Source organism: Haemaphysalis longicornis, unplaced genomic scaffold (assembly GCF_048455015.1).
Source record: "Haemaphysalis longicornis isolate Haplotype H1 unplaced genomic scaffold, Haemaphysalis longicornis Haplotype H1 scaffold_2, whole genome shotgun sequence".
In the NCBI taxonomy this organism is placed as follows: domain Eukaryota; kingdom Metazoa; phylum Arthropoda; class Arachnida; order Ixodida; family Ixodidae; genus Haemaphysalis; species Haemaphysalis longicornis.
Window position 1 is genome coordinate 192,126,886 of NW_027526295.1, and position 23,601 is coordinate 192,150,486.

Below are 23,601 nucleotides of genomic sequence, written 5' to 3' on the forward strand. Positions count from 1 at the left end.
TCAAACCCCATGGTTTAGAACATGCAAGCTAAAGTTGGTACCTAAATAATAAAAAAGGCGTGGGTGAAAAAAACAGTAGTGGAACATAATCACGATTTCCGCTCTGAAACCTGTGTGGTCTGGGTTCAAACACCAGTACTCAAGTACGCTTTATTTTTTCATATCTTAGTTGAATCAGTGTTCACGTACGCACACAAGCTCAAATACCAAATTTGCCAAGGCATTTTGCGCCTAAAAAGTACAGGGTCGTTTCATGAAGCGAACCCGTACTTAGCATGAGTACTTGTTCTCACTGCTACGGCGGCCGTTTATCTAATTATTCTCTTGCTGCTAGTCAAATTATTCTGTTTTTTAGCCCACTTCAAGACAGCGCAATTATGCACATTATTCCACCGTGACAGCTGACACGCTGACCTAACTCTTGGCGTTGTACCAGCTTTTATCACCAAGCCTCATAAACCCGCAACACAAATCTTCAAGGGCGAGGCATCTAGAATTGGCAGCTGTTCCCCTAAGATTAGTGCGAGTGGTAGTGCACGAGCATGGAGAGCACCGCTTGGTTATGCACAGTAGCAGACGATGCACTTTGTTGAATGATCCCGCTTGCAGTGCCGCACACCATCCATCCGCATTTTCTTGCGCACACGGCATTCATTCTCTTTGCGAGTTTCGATTGAGAGGCTTCAAACTCCGACACAACGACATTGCCTGGCAACGCTTTCTCGGCTGCCACTGGTGGCTTGAAATATCGGCTTACTCATTTTCAAATGGCACAAGCCCCAGCACATTTATTGTGATTGATTGGTTGAAGCTGTTGACTGAACAAAATAACTGTGTTTGATTAGCAGCTTTATGAATAGGCTTGTCCAGTACACTTCTGTGGGCATGTAACACTGTGCCAAGATTAAAACACAGGCATGTTTGTTTTCCAAAGACACGCACCCATGATTGACAAGATTCATGCCCTGCAACGGGAAGCTTGTAGAGTAGGAATGTACGCTCACGCACATTAAAAAAAAAAAAAGGCAGTGATGCACAAAAGAAAAAAAAAAGTTTGTCAGTAGCCTTCATCGTCTTTCATCATTCACCATTAAAAGGTAAGATTTGAGATTATTTTTTTCCTTTTGTTTCTTGCAGCCAGTTTCTTGCAGCCATAGCCTGGCATTTTCCCCTCTCGTTTCTCTTTCCCGAGTAGGATTGCACCCTACCAGTAGGTTGAGTTGGGCCAAGCGGCTGAGGCCGCTTCACGGTGCTTTACACTTGCTCTACGGAGTCAAGGAAGCGACTAGGAAAGTAAAAGAGCTTTTCCATGCGCATGCACGCATAGACTCCCTTAGGTGTTGGCTTCTTAAAATTATGGATGTACAAACGTGGCAACAGGACAAGTAGCAGCAGGTATTTATAACATGACGACACACATGGCGTAAGTCCCAAATCATGTTCTTTTTTTTCCTTCCTCTCGCTCGCTTACAATGAAACAGTGCAAGAAATTGTACACAGCTGAATGATGAAACAAATACATCGTCAGCGCCTTATGCACAGTAATGTAAGGAAAAAGCTCGAAAAATATCTCTCCAACACATTTGCACAGCAAGGAGTGTGGGCAAGCGTGGGGAAAACAAAATGGATGGGCCATTGTCACTGAACACAGGGAGTGCGAGGAGGCAGCACAATAGGCGTCGCAGTCTGCTCTTTGGTGGGGGGAGGGGGAGAGCGAGTGGCATGAAGGCTGGACAGTGGCCGTACCTATTGAACAATGGTTAAAACATAAGTTGTTTTAATGCGGTACTCCTAGGAGCTCTGAACAAGCCTGCTGGCCAGACGTGTTGGGAAGCCATAAATAAAAAAAGATTTCATCCGTACAGTCGCAGAAAGCCAGCGGGTACGTTAAAACATTCAAACATCGCAGATGAGAGCGCGTGTGGTGTGAATCATATCTACACTGGGTAACAAGTGAACGAACACCTAAAGGCCTCTCAATGACAGACGATACGGAAATTACTTTTGCGTTCTATGCAGCCACCTCATTTGCCACCCCTGGTAAAGCGAAACTGAGCTCAATGCGTTTTCTAACACGCCAATTTTCCCTCGCCCTTTTTCCTGTGCCTATCATTTACACAGGGCGCCATCATCCAACCCAGTGCTTTCACTGTACAGCCTCAACTTCAGCAAAAAAGTATAAATCCAAAATACATTCACCAGATGAGTAAAAGAACATCGAAAAAAAAAAAAACCTAATATATTTTTTTCTCTCCGCGAGTCTCGAAAAACTATACACATGTGGCACATGCTGTTGAAAGCCATTGAAAATGCACGCTGCCCTTCAACACACTTCCGCCGCAATTCATTCCCATGGTGTGATGCAGCGTAAATACATTTAAGAAACCTCCTATCCCTTTCCTTGCCTCCCGTAACCCACGGTGCTACGACTGGACACGTCCCCACAAATTTCCCCAACGATAACCAACAAATTCAACAACAAAAAATATATATCAATTGCAGGAAGAGGGTGGGGGGAGAAAAACCAAAGGGATAGTAGCGCGCACGGGGCACACAGCGGCAGTGGCACAGAACAGGAGCACAGTTTTCCACCGCGTATGTACACAACACTCCAAGGCACCCGTTGCCGCGGCGACGTGTCCCGGTGCGCGCGGGGCCGGGCGTTTGTGGTGCACAACAGAGTGAAACCAAGGGCAATGCCCTCCACCTCGTCTCAAGACGGATCAATCATCTCGTCCACCTGCTCCTCTTTGACCTCCGCCATCTGAACGGTTGCGTTGACACCCCCAGAGTCCGATGTGGCGGCGGTGAGGGCGGTGGCAGGCTGGTGCAAGTGCGCTGCCGCCGTGGACGATGTTGGCGTCGAGAAGATGCCCTTCATTGCGACGCCAGTGGGTTGTGCCATTGTGACCACAACCACCTTGGTGAGGGGCCCCGCTGTCGACGTGACGCCCTTGTTTTGGAGCGCGTTGCCCTGCGCCGTGGGTGCCGCCGTCACGATCTTGACGAGCGTGGGCGTGGCACCCACGGTGCTGCTCACGGTGCCACCACCGATGGCGTTGTTGATGACACTGGTGGTTGCGTTGGCAAGTGGACTGGGGGGCGCCGCCGGGCGCGGAGGGGGATTGGAGGTGACGATGACGTACTTCTGCGGCGGGCCCGTCAGCGTGGCCGTGGGAACCCGAGGCGCCGACACCAGAGACGACGTGCGTGGTGCCGCTTGGAGGAGACGGGAGGGCTGCGAAAATCACCGTCACAGAACAATAAACATTCGTTCCTTTCCACTGCTACCAAGCTTGACAAAATTTTCAGCATCATGCTTGCATACAGCATATAATGGCGTGTTTAAAACCAATAAGTGGACAATGCGAAGGAATATCACTTTTTGGTTAAGCAGCATAGTACAGTCGAGTCCACTTATAACGATACCGTTTATAACAATATATCGGATATAACGATGAACAGCTATGGCACCGTCCGCTTTTGTATGCCTTCCACGGGAAAATAAACCGCTCATTACAATGCTCCAGTGCCGCGATATCGGATATAACGATTGAATCTGGTTACAGCAAGCACCGAAAATGCAAGGTGCCACCGGCTCTTCACGCCGACCCCATGCGCCGCGATGTGCCTAACGTCCCGTCCACCCCTCAGAAAACGAGTCAACTGCGCAGCTTACGAGGATGCGAGAGGAGGGGAACAGTTCTCCTTCCAAGCACCCCTTCTGATGCCGCCGCTTTGGCCCCGTCCTCGTGCCAGCTGCTTTGAATTTGACTGGGTGCCACTTCAACACAACTCCGTTTTTCCGCGGATCAGACGTCAGGGCCGGTGTTTTGGAAACGTCTGAGTGCCTCACTGAAGAGGCGATCGTTGCGCGGATACGTGCTGCGGACAGCGGCGTCAGTGACAACTCTGACGACGCAGTTGCACAGCCTATTTGGGTAGGACCCTCGCTCAGCTAGGTGAAGCGCCTATAGATGCTCTTGAAAAGGATGTGCGCCAGCTTCATGTGCAGCCAACAAAGCTGACCGAGTATGGCTTCTTTTCCCCAAATAGGCAGAAGTACAACCTTGCTTGCCTGCGAATAAAATGTTTTGAGCTCTGCTACGCCTTTTTATTTAGCAACCCGCACATAACAATCATCGGTTATAACGATGGGATTTCCTTGGCACTTAGATATTGTTATAAGTGGACTAGACTGTATACACCAATTTGCTCGTTCCCATAACCGTAAAGCAGCCAGAAACAAATGAGAAAGGCCACTTCTTTGTTTTTGTTTTTTTTTATGGTGGGAGAAGAAATTTTTACCCAGTCAATTTTAAGTGCGAATGCACTTTATAAGCGACCCCAAACCATCCACCGCCGTCGGCGGCGGCGTCCGCAGTGCTCCTCTATATTTAAAAAAGAAACAGCATCCGGCGCCAGGTTTCGATCCGAGGACTTTGCGGCCGCAGTGCGACGCTCTACCAACCAAGCCACGGACGCGACGCTGATATCAGTGTTAGTGACGCGCGTTATATCTTTAACGCATTCAAACTACGTCGTCAGCGGCGTGCGTTGGCGACTCAGCGGCGTTATAGCGGCTTGATAACTGCGTGGTGTACACGTGATACTACAAACCCGATGGAAGAGATGGAAGAGAAGGCGGCGAGGCGGTGGGCTGCGGGGGCCGAGCGCAAGCGCCGCAAGCGGGCCGACAACCGTGCATTCGCACTTTCACATTCTCCCCCTCGGGGAAATGCGGGAGAATTTTTTTCAGATGGCACTAAAGACAAATTCTGAACAGGGCCCCAAACCAGAATAAAATTTCAATTAATTCAAAATAAGCCAATCCAATCAAGAGTCTTAAGGGGAGCACAGCGGTGTACTGAAACTTGCCTACAATATTGAATACGATACAAGAAACGGATTAGTCAAAGCGAAATATCGCTGGAGTGAAGCAGGCTGAAGAGGCCCGCTATCAATAAAAAATACATTAACACTTTGTGCCTCTATTCAAGATTTCAGGGATATTTGTGCTACTTAAAACCTCAAATGAGCAACATTTCCTGTGGGTGTACATTTAACCGGCACTTGAGGGATGTGCCCACCACAGCTGAGATCTTGTACATGAGAGCTGCTTAGACGTTACTGGTTGTTGGAAGGCTGTACCAAGGTCCACACAACTACTTACTTACCCTTAATGAGTGTTGGTTCATCTGCCTAAGCTCCTCCCCACAATGCCATTTTTTGTGGCCAAAGCCATTCACTTCATTGATAGGTACTGTACCGTGTTCACACGATTGTAGGTCGACTCGAATGTAGGTCGACACCCCCAAAATTGCATCTCTCAAAAAGAAAAAAATGTGAGCGGCGCCGCCCAGAAAATCGTATCCCAAAGAGAAGCTCTTCCATCAACTACCAAAACCCCATATACGGCGGCTGTTCCATCAAAGATCGATGCTCCCACAAGAGCTGTGCACTCGTGGTGCACACAGTAAATGTTACACAAAAAAAAAAAAAAAACTCAACCCACAGCATGGAATAACTATGTACTGTCGGTTGAGCGGGAAGAACACATTTGCTGCGAGATGACAACCATCGGAGCAACCGGCAGCGGCCACTGCCGCTTGATACCAAAACAAACAACATGGCGGCTGACGGAAGCGGCCTCGCGCGATTTCCTTTTATTAGTGAGCACATTACTCATATTCAAGAAACGTTTTGTTCATCTCTAATAAACAAAATGAGTACTAGCGAATCCCTTGATTCAATGTATGGCGCTAACGCAGCCACAATCATATCACATTGTTTAGTCACTTCCGAAGGCGATGGTGGGAGGTTAGTTGCTCTGAGTACGGTGGACAAAGGGCACAGATCGAGAATGCCAACTTTCAAAGTCGGCATCACCTTTTATTTACGCCAGAATGTATGCAATAGTAAATTAACACGCTACGCTTTGACCATAACCCTGGAAACAAGGGTGCAAAGCTGTCCTTACCTCTTAGCACCCCCGACTTCTCGTTTCGCTCGCCGTTACTAGCGGTTCATGGTTCGATTTCAATTCTAAGTCAATCCCCCAACATTGGATTGTCAAGAAAGAAAGAAAAAAAAAAAAACAGGGTCGACCAACAATCGTGTAAATACGGTAATTATCGTGCTGGGTCATCGCCAGTGTTGCGGCTCTCCCCGTGATGTCTCCTCCCCCAGTGATTTTCACTTGGTCAAATTCCCGACGGGGCTTTGAATGCTTTTGCCCCCAGTGGCGCACCTGTGTGACGGTGAGGGTGGTGCGTGCCACGGAGGCCGTGGTGGTGGGCTGCATGCGAGCCCTCACCACCTGGGCGTGCAGCAGCTGGCCCAGGTAGCCGTACTCGGCACGGTACTCCTCCGCGTTGTCGGGCGGCGTCCGGGTCGCCTTCAGCACGGGCGCCAACACCCGCTGCGCAGGGACAAAACGTTAGGCACACTTCGACCGCACATTTCGAGAAATCGCTCTGCCCCTTGGCAGACCTGGAAATGAACCTGATGGGGGATGAGGTTCCCGCAATGGTGACCAGCTTCAAGGGCTGCACAACCTAAACGACAACCTGGGTTATAGGATGATTTGTGGCCACTCTAGGAGCTTCCGATCAAGTCAAAGGAGCAAACACAGTGAGTTGAGCATCTCGTTCCAAATAATGGGGTCTACTTTTCTTGCTTTGATCTATGGTCATCGGCCTAGCAATTTGGAAACTGCAGTTTAAATACATGAATGCACAGTAAATAGTTAGCTACAGTATAGCCCACTTCTAGCAAACCCGGTTTTATCGAAATAGCAGCTGTAACGAACAAATCTTCGTTTCCCGTTACCATTTGTATACATAGATTTTGTGTACCGATATAGTGAAAAGCAGATATAACGAACTGATTTCCGTTTCCCGATGTGTTGAAGTGGGCTCAAATGTATAACGTGACGAAAATCACTAGTTTTGGTTTCGATCACCTTGAGCCCCAAGGGTGCCGGTATGGCACAGATGTCAAAATACCATGTCTGCGTTGTTTTGACACCCCTGCCTCCACAGGATTGCATCTCGGTGACGGTTTTTGCCTTAGCAGGGTGATGCCCGACTTCTTACAGAGTAAAACCTCATTGCAAGAGACACTCAAGGAACCCGGAAAACATGTGTCTTGTAACCACTCTTGCATGCAATGTTTGGAACATAGGAAAACCAACCAAATCACTTTCATTCAGATGTCTCTTATAACCAAGTGTCTCTTGTAACAGTGTCTCTCGTAACGAGGTTTTACTGTACCAATAAGGAAAAGCGCACCATGGTGCAGGCTCCAAAGTATTCATAACAGGTAAGTTCTGTCAGGTTGGGCCGACTAAAGAGGTTTGGGATTAGCATCGTGGCAGATTTTTGAAGACCCCTTTCCCTGCTGGCACAAATGACAAGTTCTAGTGAAATTTTTGCCCGTACCAGCAGCCATTTCTCACAAGTGGAGCTTTCTATTTGCCAAAAGCCCCATTCTGGTGACAAGTAACGACCACATGCATCGGCCAATGATATCTGCCAGCACCTTGTCACCCCTTGCCAAATCCTGCGAGTTGCGTGAAGTCACACATTCCCGACATACGTTGGAGACCCTCGTCTATGTCGCTTTGCTTTCACTGATACGACGGAACGCCACGTGGTTGTGCAGGTACAGTCAAGTCTCAACTGACTGATCTGCTGGCACAATAATTAAAATCAAATCAAAATGTTTTGCAAGCACGCCATGCGACGGCATCAACCCCAAAAGGGAGAGCATCAATCAGCGACGGGACTGTACCAGCAGCAGCTGCTTGATGTGCTCGGCGGCCTTTTTGTCGACGGGCGAGACGCCGGGCTCCTCCAGGCCCTGGCGCAGCTTGTCGCCCAGGGCGCGCACGCGCGGAAGCACGAACGAGCGCACCACCTCGGGCCCCAGCTCGGCAAGGCCCGAGACGGCCCCGTAGTGCGACGCCAGCGGCATCTTGTCGTTCTGCAGCGCCCGGCTGAACATGCGCGTCACCCGCGTCTGCACGTTGTTCGTGCTCGTGTTGAAGTTCCTGCGACATAGCAGGAGGGGGAGTAAAGGGGAATGTTAAAAGCAGGCCGCGGCCGATAACCCGGCAAATTTTTAAAATCTTGGTACCCGACAAGTTGTCGATGAAAAGCAATGTTGCATAACTACCTCGATAACTTCCTTTTCAGACATGCTTCCTTTACAGTTGACTGCTTTGCAAAGCCCTCAAGAAATACAGATCCTTGGCAGAGTTTGTGCATCAAGTTTAGTACACTGCTCTACCTCAGCAGGTAAAAAAATGAAGTGTGTATGAGATTTCGGCGTACATTAAAGATCCCCAGGTGGTCAAAAATAATCCGGAGCTCTCCACTACGACATGCCTCATTGCCTGCGTTGCGTCGGCGCGTTAAAACCTAGAATCAATCAACAACAAAAAAAAAGAAGGGAGACAGAAAGAGAGAGGGTGAGCACAGGAACGACAGCAGCAACCACTCACTTGCAAATTTGCGCCATCAGCCGAGAGGCAAAGTCTCGCAGCGCCCAATGGTTGTCCACGTCGGGCCTTGTGCACAATTGTCGGCTAACAATGCACGTTGCGACAGACGGTATCAGCTCGTGAAGCTGGAACGGGCCAGGGGCATTTATTCAGTATGCATCACAGCATCCATTTGGAGATAAGAAGGGAGGCAGAAATTAAACTTCAATTAAATTAAAGTTTGCGGTAAAGACATGTTAGGGGGAATCAACAAGTACAAAGAAAAAAAAAGGGGGCAACTCACAAATGAAACTGCCCCCCGACAGGCACTGCTGCTCGCAAATGCAAAACACTTTACGCAGTAACTGACAACCGCTGCACACCCAATGCACAAGGTATAGCAGCAGAGCATTGAAAAGAATTTTCCATTTTGAGTTGTCCTTGAGGAACTCGTGAGCCTTCACTGTTTAGGAAAAGATCTTAAGAGTCAGTTTGCCTTAAAGAGCTGACGACGTAACTAGGAGCCATTACCAACAGGGAATTTCTTGCTTGCTTCCATCTAGCAACAACGTTGTCGATACAAATTTTTTTTTGAAGAACACTAAACTTCTGAACAACGCTTGCTTCAAGTGGGATCATTGACAGACAATATATGTTATTGCTTGTCCTTCTTCACACAGATCTTCCCCTACATACAACTTCCCCACAATCTGTAATGCTTTGAGCATACAGCACCCATATTACTCCCGACACAAAGGCTTCTGCACCCCTCCCTCTTCTGACAAGAGAAGGTTGCTGGTGTACTCACATATTTTTCTAGGTACAGCGTCTGGTTATCCAGCAGTGCTTTAACCATTCGTATGAGATAAATAAGGAATGCCAGATTGTTCTGCACAACGTTCACCTTCACCTGAAATCAGAATGACAGGAGAGACACCACTCAGTACAGCAAGCTTAACGACAGGATACAGACGGCCACAACCTCATTTAACAAAACATGGCAGAAGACAAGCTACGAATGAGACGCTGACTTCAGTCGTGCAGTTTTCACAGCAATTGATAGCAACCCTGAAACAAGTACTGCAGGGGGACTATTTCAGACTTCCCGGGACAACCAAGAATATTTCCAGGAATTCGACATCACCAAAAAAAAGTGTCATAGAGGTTCCCTGGACCTCTCAGCGGCTCACCTCTGCATGTACACTCCATGTCAGGAGGGACGTGGCTATCTACGCTATTACTCCGCATCCATGGCTTGCTCTCTCCCAGGAGGCATCGCACATCCCACATCCACATTACACCCCACCATCCCACACACTGGACAAACCTGACTGCCATGTTATCACGTGCTGTGGCGTGGTGCGACAATGCCCATTCTTACGGCCCGTGTTGCCCACGCATACCCACGAAGTGCCTTGTGCTACGTGTTACCGATGGGCAGACAGACTTCAGCGAGGGGAAACAACAGCATAAGAATGCTTTCACATTAAAAATTAGTTTTTGATTTTTCTCTGTTGCTTGTCACAAGTCAACCACAGAATTTTGCAGGGACATCAAATTCGTCACGAAAATCGCACATCATATGGAAAAAAAAAAAAAAAAAAAGCTCGCCTGACATGACCAAGCTGACTGACGCACCTGTGCCTACAAACTTTGTGCTCTCAAATAACACTGTCAGAAGAGTTCCTGAATAGTAAAACTTTCAAGTTCGCAACACATGGTTGCTCACCTGTTATTACTGCTTCACTGTGTGCTTATTTTCAGCCCTATCTTCAGCGCACTAACCTATCAATTTAAGCACTGCAGCGACTTCTCTGCACAACAAAGATAAAACAATGAACGCAAGTGATAAAATATAGGATGAAGCAGCCACTGCACTGCGTTTCTACAGTTCCCCTGTACTTGAATGCACAGAACACACGCCCCAATACAGGATGGCCAAGATGCTGAAATCTTGAAAATCCCCAAATGCAAGACATAAATTTCCCTAAGTCCCTAGAAGAACCCAAAGTCTCCACACCTACAAATATATTTCTAGGCTTTTTATCAGTGTAGGAGCCAGAAATTGTTTTGTTCAATGAGGAATTTTGTTATATGCCCAACTGCTTCACACAGAGGCTGAAAAATTATAATTTGCTCATTAAACTTGAAAACCCTAGAGGTATACATTGTTTGAAATAATTTGCCCACTCCGTTCCAGATTTCAGAAGGGCCACTAGCCAAAAGCCTAATTAAATTCTGCGCATACCCCTTCCGAGATGAAAGTGCACAGTCGTGGTAGCATCTGGTGTAACCCTGGATCTGAGGCCAAGCTCTGCAGCGCTTCCTGCAAAAACAAAAGGTGGCGACTAATTACCTCAACGTTCTCGAAACTTTCAGGGGACATGGACATGCAAACAAGTCTGTTACACAAGCTTTAAGGGGGGACACTGCTCTTAAAACAGCTTCCTTTCATTGTTCAGTAACCTCTGTGAAACCTGCCAGTCTTGCCACCTTTTTCCCACTGATTTCAAATATGCCATTATTTTTTGAGTAAGACAATTGGTTTCCAAGATAATTAGAGATAATTAGCCATTTCTGGAGGAACAGTAGACAAAACAGAGTTGGTCATAAAACTGTAAACTTTATATTTTGTAATACTATGAACGTTAATGAGTACAATAAGAGAATCGGTTTTTTCATGCACCGCTTGGAACTAATTTTACAGCTCATTAAACCTTGGTGGCACCAGCAATATCGAACCATTTTGAATGCCCATTTCAAACACCAAAGTTTAATGAGCTGTAAAATTAGTTCCAAGCAGTGCATCAATAAACCGATTCACTTATTGCACTCATTAACGTTCATAGTATTACAAAATATAAAGATTACAGTTTTATGACCAACACTGTTTTGTCTACTGTTCCTCCAGAAATGACTAATTATCTCTGCTTATTTTGCTAACTAACTGACTTCCTCAAGAAATATTGGCATATTTGAAATCAGTGGAAAAAAGGCAGCAAGACTGATAAGTTTCACAGAGTTTACTTAAAAATTAAAAAATTGTTTTAAGAGCCATGTCCCCCCTTAAATGGTTACCAGAAGAAAAAAAAAACACAGAGTTGGAGTAAATAAAACAGGCTAGATATAGATAGTCTTCAGTAAACAGTGTAATAAAAATTTAAGCAAGCCTTCTTTCATAAAGCCCATTTAAAGGGACAGACAACTGATTTTTGTGGAGTGCATGTTGTCTAGCTCACATGAAAGCCAGCAACCGCAAGGGAACTTCTAAATAAACAGGTGGAAATGGTTTTAATATTGCACTCAAATTTATGAAGTCTGCAAGGTGGCGAAACGTAGTGTCTAAGCATGACACTACATTACGTGCACAAACAACTCTGTCGATTTCAACACGTGACTCGAAAACCACATGAAGGAATAGCAAAGGTAGCATATTATTGTTGTTTTAGCCGGGAACGAGTTTTTAGATACTTCTTTTAACCTCACGTGCAGTTAAAAGTATGTTGCCACACGGATCACTGTCACGGTTGCAAGCATTCCTTGTTGGTGGGACACCTATAGCTGGTAGATCTAAAAATTCCCATTTCAAAAGTTCTAGGGCGCTATCAGCAAAACTGCTTCAGGTTAAGGTGTTTTAAACGATGCCCTTTCATTTGGGATAAAGAAAATATAATCGAAAAAAATCAGTTGTCTGTCCCTTTAAGGGAAATTATGGACCAAATTTAATCAAACAGAAGCCTTCATGTAGTTAACCATTCTTACAACAAAACTGAAATCAGTTCAAGGATAGCCTTTACACTTTTTGAGTAACAAAGCTATGCCTTCATAAGGCCACCCCAAAATTAATTAATTAGGCAAAAACTGTACAATATTTTCATGTTAGTGTTATCAAAGTGGCCCGTTCTATGTAAGTACATAGAATGGACCACTCTGAAGACTTTATACGTTAAAGAATAAAGAGAAAAGTTTCACCTTCATTTCGACACAGAACACATATTATCATTTTTTTTATGTGGGTTATTTTCCGAAAATAAACTCCTGCCAGCTAGCCCAACTCCCTATTCGAGCCCCCCGTTTCAACCTAGCAAAAGAAGGAGCAAAAACCCTCTCTTAGCACTTACCGCTCTCCTCGAGTCATCAGATCCAACGCAAGCCTCTGTAATTTCCTTGTAGTAAAGCTGCTGCTCCTGTTCCAAAAAGAGACAACAGTGGGTATTCAGAATCGAGTGCGGCCCATCCCATACCATGAGCTGAGAAAACAAAACAGTTGCCAGGCATGCCCTGCCTACATAGCCGCTATAGAGTAGCTGTGATGAATTCAAACATAGACCTTAGGCAAGCTGTAACAGTCTTCTATGCTTTCTGCATGTTTTTTTAATCTATGCAGCCGGGAGAGTGGAAGGCACCGAGTGCCAGGTTAGCATAAAAGAAATTGACAGTCCGCATCGAAAAGCCTGCAAAACACAACAAACAGAAGCTCACAGTTTGGCTGACCCTCTCAGAGTGCATTCGCAACCTGGCAGCTGATGCAAGGAACTGAGCTTTTAGGATCAGTTGCTTTCTTTTCTGCAATGCGTCATTGGTGCTACGCTTGCCATGTTCGTTTCTGATCACAGCTTTCCAACTATCGAAAACATAGTTCTCCAACTATGGAAGCTGTCACACAAGGACTTAGGAATAAAGAAGTGGACGTCTACAGAGGCTTGTTGTGTCCCCTTTCAGGGGCAGTCCAGATGGAAACACACGAGCATGAGCGTGCGTTTTCCCCAGTTTCAGCAAGTAGATGACGGGTCCTTGAGTGAGTGACGGAGTAGGAACTTAAAAATCGGAAGTATGTGGCAGTGAGCATGGTAGTTCGCTGCAACTGTTTCGCTCTGGACCTAAATTCTTCCTCAAAATCATATGCAGCACACAAAACTAGTGTTATTGGTTTGCTTTGCCCTTGCATGCCTGATGGTGATCACTTTATCCTTTTTTTGTTTTGTTTTCACAATTGCTACATGGTGATTTTTCGTAAATGCTCTGAAAGGCTGATTAGGAATGACACACGAGATTTTAACATTTTCAGTGGAGCGTGGGAATGCGTCCGAGAGCTAGCTGACATGCTTGTAATTGAGAACTGGAAATCAGCAGATGGATAGCTCGTGCGCAACCTACATTCGGTGCGAAGCTTGCGAGCTTGGGACAGTGCTGTACCCCGTTTGTTCCACTCTGCTCACATGAAGGGATCGTCTGCATTTCTTGTTAGCGCAAAGTGCGCACGGCTAGTTTAGTCATTACCCACTAAACGTGCTGTATGCATTTAACACCCACTGTATTGGCAAGTAAATGCCTTCTGCCTCAATGAGACATCGCGATTAAACACTGCAACAAAAAATCCCAGTCCGGGAGCCAGGAAAAGTTGTACATTGAAGCTGCTCCACAAGCTCGGAGTCGCGAACAGCGGCCGTCTCTCGGCCAATAGAAGACGCCACCCACCACGGACAGCTCGTGTGTGGCGAGCTGCTTGACGCGGACCGTCTCGACGTGCTTGGTGCGCTCCTGCTTGCTGGGTAGGCCGGGCACCTTGGAACCAGGCACCACCACCTTGCTCAACTTGGTCACCGGGTCGATGCTCTCCACTCGCTGGAGGTCCTTGGAAACTGCATGGCAATAACGGAAGAGGCATGTGTCACCTCGTCACCTCGTTTCTTCCCCTTTCAGCCACCCCAGGTGCATTGGGACAATGAAATGTAGAGCTGAAGATGGTGGCACAACACCTTTGCCCACCAGTCCACGTTGAAGTTAAATTCTTTCTCCCCGACGTCAGCGATCGTTTTACAAAAAAGACAACGCCGTATAGCATCACTGCTCCAGTTTTAAAGGGACACTGAAGTGATATGTAAACATTGCGGGATTACTTGCGCAAATTGTAGTCCGGAGTCCCCAGGCCATGTTTCGACCACTCTGGGCTCGTTTACGCGATTTTATTTAGTAGAAAAATTAATTCGAAAATGCTGTCCTCCTCTCTTTACGCTCGCCCATTTTCTGCGGCGTTTTCGTGTGACGTCAGGAGGGGATAAGCTGGTAATTGGCTGCGCTACTGCACGGCTCCCCGGCCTTCAGACAGAGTCAGTCGGCCCAGCGTTTCATCCGCCGGCCGCCGACGGGTCGTCGAAATTCGTTCGCTCAGTTGAAACGAAGCCAGGACACGTTTGTGAATGGTAGAATTTGCCTTTCTTTACTTGGTTAGTTTGTACACTGTATCTAGCTCCAAGTCAAGGTCGCTTCACACAAGCGCTGCACAAGCGCACATGCGACGCTTCGCTGACTGGTATGCCAGTAGGAAAATATAAGACCTCTTGAAGGCGGGAGAAGAGTCAGCGAAGTCAATATAGGTACTAAGGAAATAAAATCAAGTGATATTTTTACCGTACAGCGTAAAACTAGGGTGCGGGAAGCACTTTTTTGCGCTGGGCGAACAAGCACAGCGGTCAGCAGCACGACTACGCATCTGCGAACGCTTTTCCGTCTACGAAATGCAATTGCTAGACGTGAGCTATTGTGGAAACTCGGGCGACGCTTACTGCACGAGCGCAATACAACAAATAGTCACCCAAGCTGCTTGAAATGCCAAAACTAAAGAAAAGTGTAAACTGGTTGTACAATATATATCCTATATTACCCAAGCCAGCGGAGCCCGCTCCGTGGCCGAGCGGTCTGGGTTGCTAGGTGTGCCACCGCAAGTATTTTGCAAGTCACGAGTTCGAATCCCCACGGGTACGTGCTTTTTTTTTTTTTTTTTGTAAGTTAACTTTTCTGTTTTCCGCCGATGTTTTCTATATTGAGTTCACCTTTTTTTAGGCCGCAACGTTCATGGCTCCACGAACTAGTTCACAAAACGCGCGCAGGCTGGCACTGGCGCGCTAGTGAGTTCTCGTTGGCGTGCTGTTGCCATAAGCACCGACTGCTTGCAGGCAGTGGGCACAGGACAGAATGAACAGACCCTTGGCCTGGTGCGAACACGCTTTTTACGACACAGGCATGAGGGAGGCAAGCTCCAAATATGGGGGAAAAGCGCATGACATTTGGGCGTCTGCGGGTACGCGGAGGGCGTTCATGCACTGCGTAGGTTTCGGCTAGTGAATGCTACGATTCCAATCCGTCCTAGGAGGCTTATCTTTATGCATTTTTACAGCTGACAACATGGCAGAAGCGCGGTACGATGATTACTGAGTTATTGAGAATGCCCATCCAACAACGCCAACGGTTGCGTTTTACAGAACCGAAACCGAAACCGAAACTTGTTTGGTTGCTCACCTTGGGCATCGTCCAATCACGGTGCCCGCTCCTCCTAACGTCACAGCTTTAGTTGGTGCGGCCGCCGCAAACCGCGCATGGTAGTTTTTCTTCTTTCGCGCTTTGTAAAATAATTACCGATTTGTCAACCGGATAAACGATGAAAAGTGTGCTAATTTGAGCCAGTCTACGCAGTGCAAGCAAAAACGGGAGCTTGACAAATTCTGAACCTGTGGCGCAAGTCTGAGGCAGGAAGCACGACACTGTCGATAACTGTATATTAGGGTTTAAAAAACACATGTTCGCATTAGGTCTTTAGCCCTGAGATGTTGCATTTGTGCTGAAGTTGGCTACAATCCAGTGCTTTTAGGCAACACTACTGCACAAACTTTACGCTTCTCCCGCAATGCAGAGGTCAAACTGGGCCTGTCTCGAGTCCTGAATTATTCTAAGTGAGACAAAAAATTTTCATTGACCTGCTACACTTTCTAGGTATTCTGAAGCCATTCTATTTATGAGGCTTTTTTTTTCCCTGCTCTCCTACAACTTTTTAACACACAGAAAAAGATTTGTGTGTCCACCAGAAGCCTGGTAATCCAAAAAATGTGTTAAGGCTAATGGAAAGCACCAGCTACTTTAGTTAACAACATCACACCAGTTTATGATGTGTTTTCATGATACTTAGGTCTTCAAAACATTAGCTGACGTTAGCAAATGGGTAGAAAGGATGCTATGATGAGGGAAACGGCACTTTTGAACAAACTGTGTCGTAAAATTCACCCGTAAATTGGCCGAAAAAACTCACAATGTGGCCTGCGAATTCAGGACTTCAATCTGGGAGAGCAATTTGACAGCATTTACAGATTTCTTCAGTGTCCCATTTAAGAAACAAGTTCTCCGAGCGGCACATGCATTTTGGGACTGCTCGTGTGTACACACTTCAGGCTGGTTCATGGCAAAGCAGCCTAACCAAAAAATGTGCCGAGGTTTTCATAGAATGTTGATGCTACAAAACAGGCAATGCCGTTCTTACCAGGAGGTGGGTTCTCGGGGACAGTGGGCTGGATTCCTTCTATACTAAGCCAGTGAGCTGTAGAGAGAGAGCAAGTGCATATGTTCAGGTATCGAGCTAATAGCACCAGCATAAACTGTGAGTTCATACATCGCAGTCGCAACAACTCACTTTGCATTTAATTTCCAACATGCTACGAATATCAACCAATGAGGTTAAGCGCAGATCCCTTAAAAATTATGCTTGCAATGTTTCACGATGTGCAATTCTGTTACAAGAATTTATTTTCAGTCAAACTAAACCGGTACTTTGTTTTTATTACTGATGTCGTATGCAACAAAAATACTGATGCATTCAGCTGTACTCAGACACAATGAATATTCATCATCTTCAGACATGCTGCATGATTCGTGAGAAATTTGAGTATCATACCAAAAACAAACGAAAGGGGAAAATGCCAAATATTAGCCCTGACCCTGCCTCTTGCTCTGTTTAAGGCCTAATGCTTACGCCCCTTTCAGAACACTCGCACTTGCAAATGCTCGCTACCAGCTTAGTTTTAATTAAAAAATTGAAGCCCCTTCTCCTGGTGAATGTACTGGCAGTGCACATGTGCAACAGGTGCACACGTACAACAGCAGCGAGCACAGACAGCTGAACAAGGTGTAAGAAAGAGAAATGAAAAAAAAAAACCAAGATGGCAAAGGAGAAGGAAGCATCTCCGTCTGTTCCAGGTAAGCCGCCCTGTGCACGGCCAGTGTGCCTGGGTGTTGAACAGAGACCAGTCCCCATTTGTATTGCTGGCATTCTTTCACTCAGGAGGATTAAAAATTGAGGCTTTTTCAGGAACAACGAATTTAACGCTCTTGCACTTACAAAAAAAAAAGGACAGGAACAGGCTAGTGACGACAAATAAAGAACATTCGCGAGAAAGCCGAATGCTGCACTGTAGGCGCTTCTTACCTTTTATAGAGACGTCCAAGGGGAGCTTTGGAATCTGCGAACTAATGACCTCGTTAAGCTCGAGCTCCTTCTCCTCGACAAAGAAGAGCTCGCGGCCACCACCACTGGCGTATCGGAAAGGCACATAGTCTGGACAGTGGAACCCGTACAGGGGCTGGGGAGAACAAATACGAGAAAGGAGTCAGTGAAGTGGCCCACGCTAAGTGAGCCAACAGGTTTTCAAATTGCCCAATGCAATGACAATGCACAGACAATCTGGCACAATGCACCAACAAAGTGACATAAAATATGGGTCTCCTGCTGTCGGCATCCAGTGGTGACAACTGAAATCTTCTCTGACAATTGCAGAAATGCGTGTTCGCCAGAGCTGCGCGAGTGCCCGCTGGAAAGATGGCGCAGTTGGATGGAATGGGACCAATCTGCCGAAATGCCTTTCAGCAACCATCAGCTCTGTCACCTTGCATTGAAGTGAATTTAAGTGTAATACCCCTGCTACACTAGGGTCCAAATGTCATTTCAACCAAATGTCATTTGACTCAAATGCCAAGTTGTGCTGCTACACTAGGTTTTCAAATGCCATTTGGCTCAAATGACATTCGAGCCAAATGAGCACCGAGAGAGACATTTAAGATTTCAAATGCCATTTCAAGCACTCTCGGACGAAGCGTCTTTGATCGGCAATAAAAAATATAATACTTCCGTATGTAAAACAAACAAAATATTGTTGTTTGTGGAACTTTGTTCACTGTTTATTTACTTAAAATATGAAATCAACATATTTAATTTTCATACTCTCAAAACCAGTGGGTCAGTGTAGTGGGCTACACAAACCAGTGTAGCCAGACAGCACAAAACATGCGGCTAAATGGATGAAAAAACAAATTTCAATTCAAAATTACGCAAACAGCCACCGCGTTAGAGTCAAAACTGGTGTCTCTTCTAATTTGATATTATTTTACTGCCTCAGACTGCTCTTAAGTTTGATTGTTGTATTAGTGTACGAAAACGGAACGGGGCAACGACAGCGCCACTACAGCACAGCGAACAGTTGTGAAAGCTTTCAAATGCCATCGAAATTGTAGTGTAGCATGGCGGATTCTGAATGGCATTCAGAACCCATTTGAGTCAAATGACATTTGGTTCAAATGACATTTGGACCCTAGTGAAGCAGGGGTATAACATACAGTTGTGTATTCCAAGGGGTTCTACAGAAATAGGTCATCCACATTTGCTCTGCTTAGCGAATGCTGAGACATTAGCAATAGCAATAACAATATTCAGAAGAATACAAGTTAGCTTTGCCACAAGGCAGGCATACCCTCCTTGTGTTGCCAAATGCCTGCAAGCGTGTGCCGGCTTCCCTGTACGACACCACAGCTGAGCAGAAGAGCCCACAAAAACTGGTGCGGAACGTGTACAACAGTTCAGGTGCAAAGATAAACTGAGAACATCTTTTCGCACGGACACAAATTGTGACCAAACAAACCAACTATGTGAATTTCACTAAAACTGGACAAGCAATTAAAAAACCTCACTAGTATTAGCGTAACTAACACCCCCTTCTTCGGAAAAGATGCACAGATTTTGAGGCACAACGAAGTTAAAAAGTTATCTGCAGCACAAGTACCTTTCCCATTGAGTTAAACATCCAGGTAAACGAAGGGACATCAACCGAGAGTCCCTCTCCACCCAAACCCCGCAGGAAAGCTCACATTTATGACAACAGCTTCTACATTTTCTAGTTACATTCTTTTGTCAACCTTGTCTTTACCCTTTTTCCCTCCGATTTATCCCCTTACCCCATCTTAATTCTCGTTACGTTTTCTTGCAGTGCTCTGCTTACCTAGCTTCAATCATTATTTCCAACTTTCTTCTAAGTGCAAACATGTGAGAAAAGAAAGTCCTAAAAAAGAATAAAAAGTGCAAGCATAAAAGAATATGACCAATCAAAGCTAAATTCACAATAAAAAGGTGAACATAGATTCCTGCTAATTTCAACAAATGGCATTAAAAACATTGGGGACAGCAAATCCGCAAAGCCCAAGGACAAGTCTGACTTTCCATCCCACCTTTTACAGGTTTAGAAAAGCTTTACTAGGTTTCCACCCACTTGTCAAGGAAAACAACACATTAAAGTCCAGGAAAATACAACAGTGATCCCGACTCCAAAAACGCCTTTCAAAATGACTATACATACGAGAAAAACCTGAAAATTTGAGCGGCTGCTAAAAGATTACTATGGATAAAAGATAACAAACGCTAAAAAAAATCTGGTGGTGAAACAGTCGTACAGAATGATCAGCAGGTGTTGGGGAAGTGGAGGGCCCGGGACCTCGTAGGTCTGCCCTTCTACCCTACATTTTGCTAAACTATTTTATCCTCTGAATCGTTCCTCATTATCCATACCCGTTTTTATCGTTATCTTGTTCAACCTCTCATTCTTTTTATTTTGCTTGCACACCACAAGAAACACGTATTAAAGTCACACGGAGCACAATCACTACAGAAAGGAATCTGTTTGAAGAAAATACTAGTAGTAACGGCTTGCAGGGGTAAAAAGGCTAAGGAAGTCAGATGCTTATACCAAAAAACACTGAAAAAAAAAAAAAAGCTAAGTAAATGAAGCAAACAAACAAAACCAATAAATTCTGTAACGACTGGTGAAGGCTTCCGGAATCAAAGCTTCAAAAACAGTATGACAACAAATATAGGAACACAACTGGCTTCACTTCTGGCATATTGTAACATAGCCTTAAGTGTGATAGCATTCAGTAGAACAGGGAAGGGAGAGGTCCAGATTTCCTGGACACAGAATGTGCAAATGGATTTCTTTGCCGTGGGCATTGGTTACAGGCATCAGTTTGAGAAAGACAACATTAAGGTTGCATCATAGTGACTTTTTAAATGCCTTTCCACGCCTTAAAACAAATTTAAAAAGGATAGGAACTAGCAGTTGCAAGGGCGGGTAGCATTACTGCGCTCTACTTGTATGGAGAGAGTTCATGAACTTAACTTGTTTTGCTTCAAGAACCTGCCTTTATTAGCCACGAGTTGGCCCGAAATCTCACGCATTAACGCATAGTCGCAAGAAATGAACATTTTTTTTAACATTTTCACGAACGGGGTCTAATGTGAAAATGAAACATCCCGCAGAACGTAAGTTTACGTCACGTCAGATTAAAACCAGTTTACGTGACATTACGTTACGAGGGGACCACTTTACGGTACACTTTGTACACGATGCTAATACTGTGCATGTGGCGAACTTAGCATTACAAAGGGTTAGATCCGAGGGAATATCTTGGGTAGCTCCCCCCACAAGCAGCGAAACACAATTTTCCTTTGAAAAGACGCAACAGGTGACGTTTATCTTGTGCAAAGAAGAGTTGCTAACGCAAACGGAGGTCCGCTGCTCCGTCAGCAAAGAGCTCCACAACGCGCGTGTTGCGACTGGGCGGGCAGTCCCGTTTACGACAGCGGTAACGCGAGCACAAGGAGCCGACGACGAGAGATCGGCGGCAACACTACCCCAAAATTCGTCGCTTACCTCAACATTTTTCATCTTGAGCGCGTTGTCGAAGTCCGACGTGGATAGTTTTCTTCGCTTCGCGTGGCCCATAAATTTGCTGGCATCCTGGAAAAGACGACGAAGAGGTTGCAGAATATCGTCGTCCGCTTTTACCGCGCAGAAAAAAAATTGCCGCCTCGACCTACAGGAAACAGCAAAGAAACAATCGCAAAGCGCCGCGAGTTAGGCGGATGTGGATGCGGCGAAGGAGAAATGTTTCATTTACGTGCTCTTTCAGTGCGCATGCCTGGCGTTGGATTTCAAATCGGGACCGCTTGGCGCGCGAATGCGCGTGCCGAGCGCTCGGCGGGGTCGCAGCGCTGTCAAGACACACGTTCAAAAAGCGCCTTTCCGCCGGCAAACTTGAACAGCGGCCGTGAGAACAGCTCGCACACTTCGTGGAGACCGCGAACAGCTCGGCCACGGCGCCCAGAAGCGCGGAATCGGACACATACCTGCGCTATAACTTTGAGACGGTACGTGATTTCGTCCGCGAGTTCTTTGGCCGCTTCATCGGGTAAATTCGAAATTCCGATTGATTCAGCGATAACCTTCATGGACTCCGGCGAAAGGTTGCTGACTGTTTTGGACTCTTTTGAGGCCATGTTGAAGAGTGCTTTACTAGTTTAGGTGCCGATGCGGTGCCCGAACACGGAGAAACAATCATCCTGCAGCCTTCCGAACAACGCCACGATCACCCAGCGCCATTTTAGTTGGGGCCTCCGTAAAGTCCAAGCCTGCTCTTTACCGCAATATGTCGGTGGCGCTGTTCGTTGTGTGAAATGTGGCGTTATAAACAAGTTGTATTTTTATAGCTTAACAAACGTACTTTTATGCTGTAAAAATTTGCTAATTTTGTAGTTAACATGATGTAACTTAAATTTTTTACGCAAAATTGTTTTGTTTTTGAATGTTAAAAATATTGAAACTGTTTATGATGAGAACCAATGATTCAGTGGATCCGTTTGTGTCGGTCTAAGCCGAATTATTCCACTCCTCGCCTTCTTTATGCATATTATCAATATTTCTGTGCTAATCTATAATCATCGCTTCGCACGTAGCATTCATGTTTCACTGCTAATCTCGAATCAAGCCTCGCAGTGTACTTCACCATGGAGGAAAGAGGAAATTTTCTTCCTCCATGACTAGTACTAGCACTCTAACCCGAGCCCGTCACTCTGACTTTCTGTGAGATCCTGATAAATCAACGTTGACTATCCAACGTCGATTCGGGAAGATTGTCCGTCCGGATCTTGTTGATTACGGATTTTGCGTATTTGGTAGCAGCTCGGTGTCTGCTGTGCGTTTCAACAGCACCTAGGTACCCAAGGGCCCAAGGGCTTTCCATATCTTGCTGTGATGCATATTGCAGTCAGCTGACATCTTTTGGTTTCGGCTATATTTTAAACCACCCCAATCAAGATCCACTAGAAAGGATGTCTAGTCTTTTTTTTTTTTCTTTCTTTCTGGCACAGATAATTTGCGTCCCTTAAATTAAGCTGATTTTCAGTCATGCAAACAGCATAATATTGAATTATATGCAAACCCAATGCCGGTTGTGCTTTGCACCTGTTCATTTACACTTGTGAATGTGTTCATTCTGTACCAGTTGACTGTGACACAGATTTGTACGTGCTGTACAATTTTCATTTCTCGTAGGACCATAACCCCAATGACATGAACCCATGTCCCCAGTGCATACCTGAAAATACATGTGCTCTGAAATAGATTGTTTTCGGGGGCTTCGTTACATGGTTTTAGGAGCTGTACCTGCTCCAATTCCGGTTTATTTTTCACGTACTGCTCGTCTCCACCTAAATAAACCATAGCATATGCTCTCCCAAAGTATCACAAAAAGGTTTATTTTCAAGTTGTTTAGTGTGAAAGTACTATTTATTTTTCGTGTCTGGAAGGCTCCCGCGGTCGAGGCACTTTTACGCGCACAACGTGCACATTGTGTGCCGTACATAACTTGACAGTCAACAATTAAAACTCGGTCCAATGGACAAGCAATCTACCCAAAGTGATTGGTATGTAGCATTATATCCTATGGGGCATCCTAGAGCCACTAAGTAAGGTGTAAGACATATTCAAACTTTATCACGAGTGACGGGCCCAAATCAAGGTCAAATACTGAGAGCAATGCAGAGCGTCTCTTCCCATCGTTTCATGTATATCACTTGGCGATTAAATTGATGAACATTTTGGCCATCTTATATTTTAACTATATATGACGGAGTGACTGATTGATTGAAATCCCAAGGTCTGTTGCTCGGAAGCTTTTTAAAACTGAAG

General features: G+C 45.7%; 1 protein-coding gene across 2 annotated transcripts; it reads right to left on the bottom strand.

Moving 5' to 3' along the window:
* Positions 1-1,380: 1,380 nt before the first annotated feature.
* Positions 1,381-22,039, bottom strand: Taf6 (TBP-associated factor 6). 2 transcript variants are annotated; one of them, XM_077698995.1, is made up of 12 exons: positions 21,762-22,039; positions 21,286-21,372; positions 17,739-17,892; positions 16,797-16,853; positions 13,964-14,127; positions 12,607-12,672; positions 10,734-10,811; positions 9,294-9,395; positions 8,507-8,631; positions 7,795-8,053; positions 6,251-6,421; positions 1,381-3,238 (listed from the first exon to the last, which is right to left on the bottom strand). In XM_077698995.1, exons 1-12 carry the CDS (start codon positions 21,909-21,911, stop codon positions 2,714-2,716), a joined length of 1,938 nt encoding a protein of 645 aa, XP_077555121.1. In that variant the 5' UTR covers positions 21,912-22,039; the 3' UTR covers positions 1,381-2,713. The 2 variants fall into 2 exon arrangements, with proteins under 2 accessions (XP_077555121.1, XP_077555122.1); XM_077698996.1 differs by lacking the exon at positions 21,762-22,039 and adding an exon at positions 21,453-21,586.
* Between the last annotated feature and the right edge of the window lie 1,562 nt (positions 22,040-23,601).

Bases quoted from the DNA above. Each gene is read 5' to 3' on its own strand.
- Taf6 (XM_077698995.1), bottom strand. From the start codon at position 21,911: ATGGCCTCAAAAGAGTCCAAAACAGTCAGCAACCTTTCGCCGGAGTCC. The intron at 12,673-13,963 runs GTGGGTGGCGTC...TTTTTGGAACAG, and splicing joins CCACACACGAGCTGTCCGTG to GAGCAGCAGCTTTACTACAA. The intron at 10,812-12,606 runs GTAAGTGCTAAG...TTGTTTTTGCAG, and splicing joins CTGATGACTCGAGGAGAGCG to GAAGCGCTGCAGAGCTTGGC.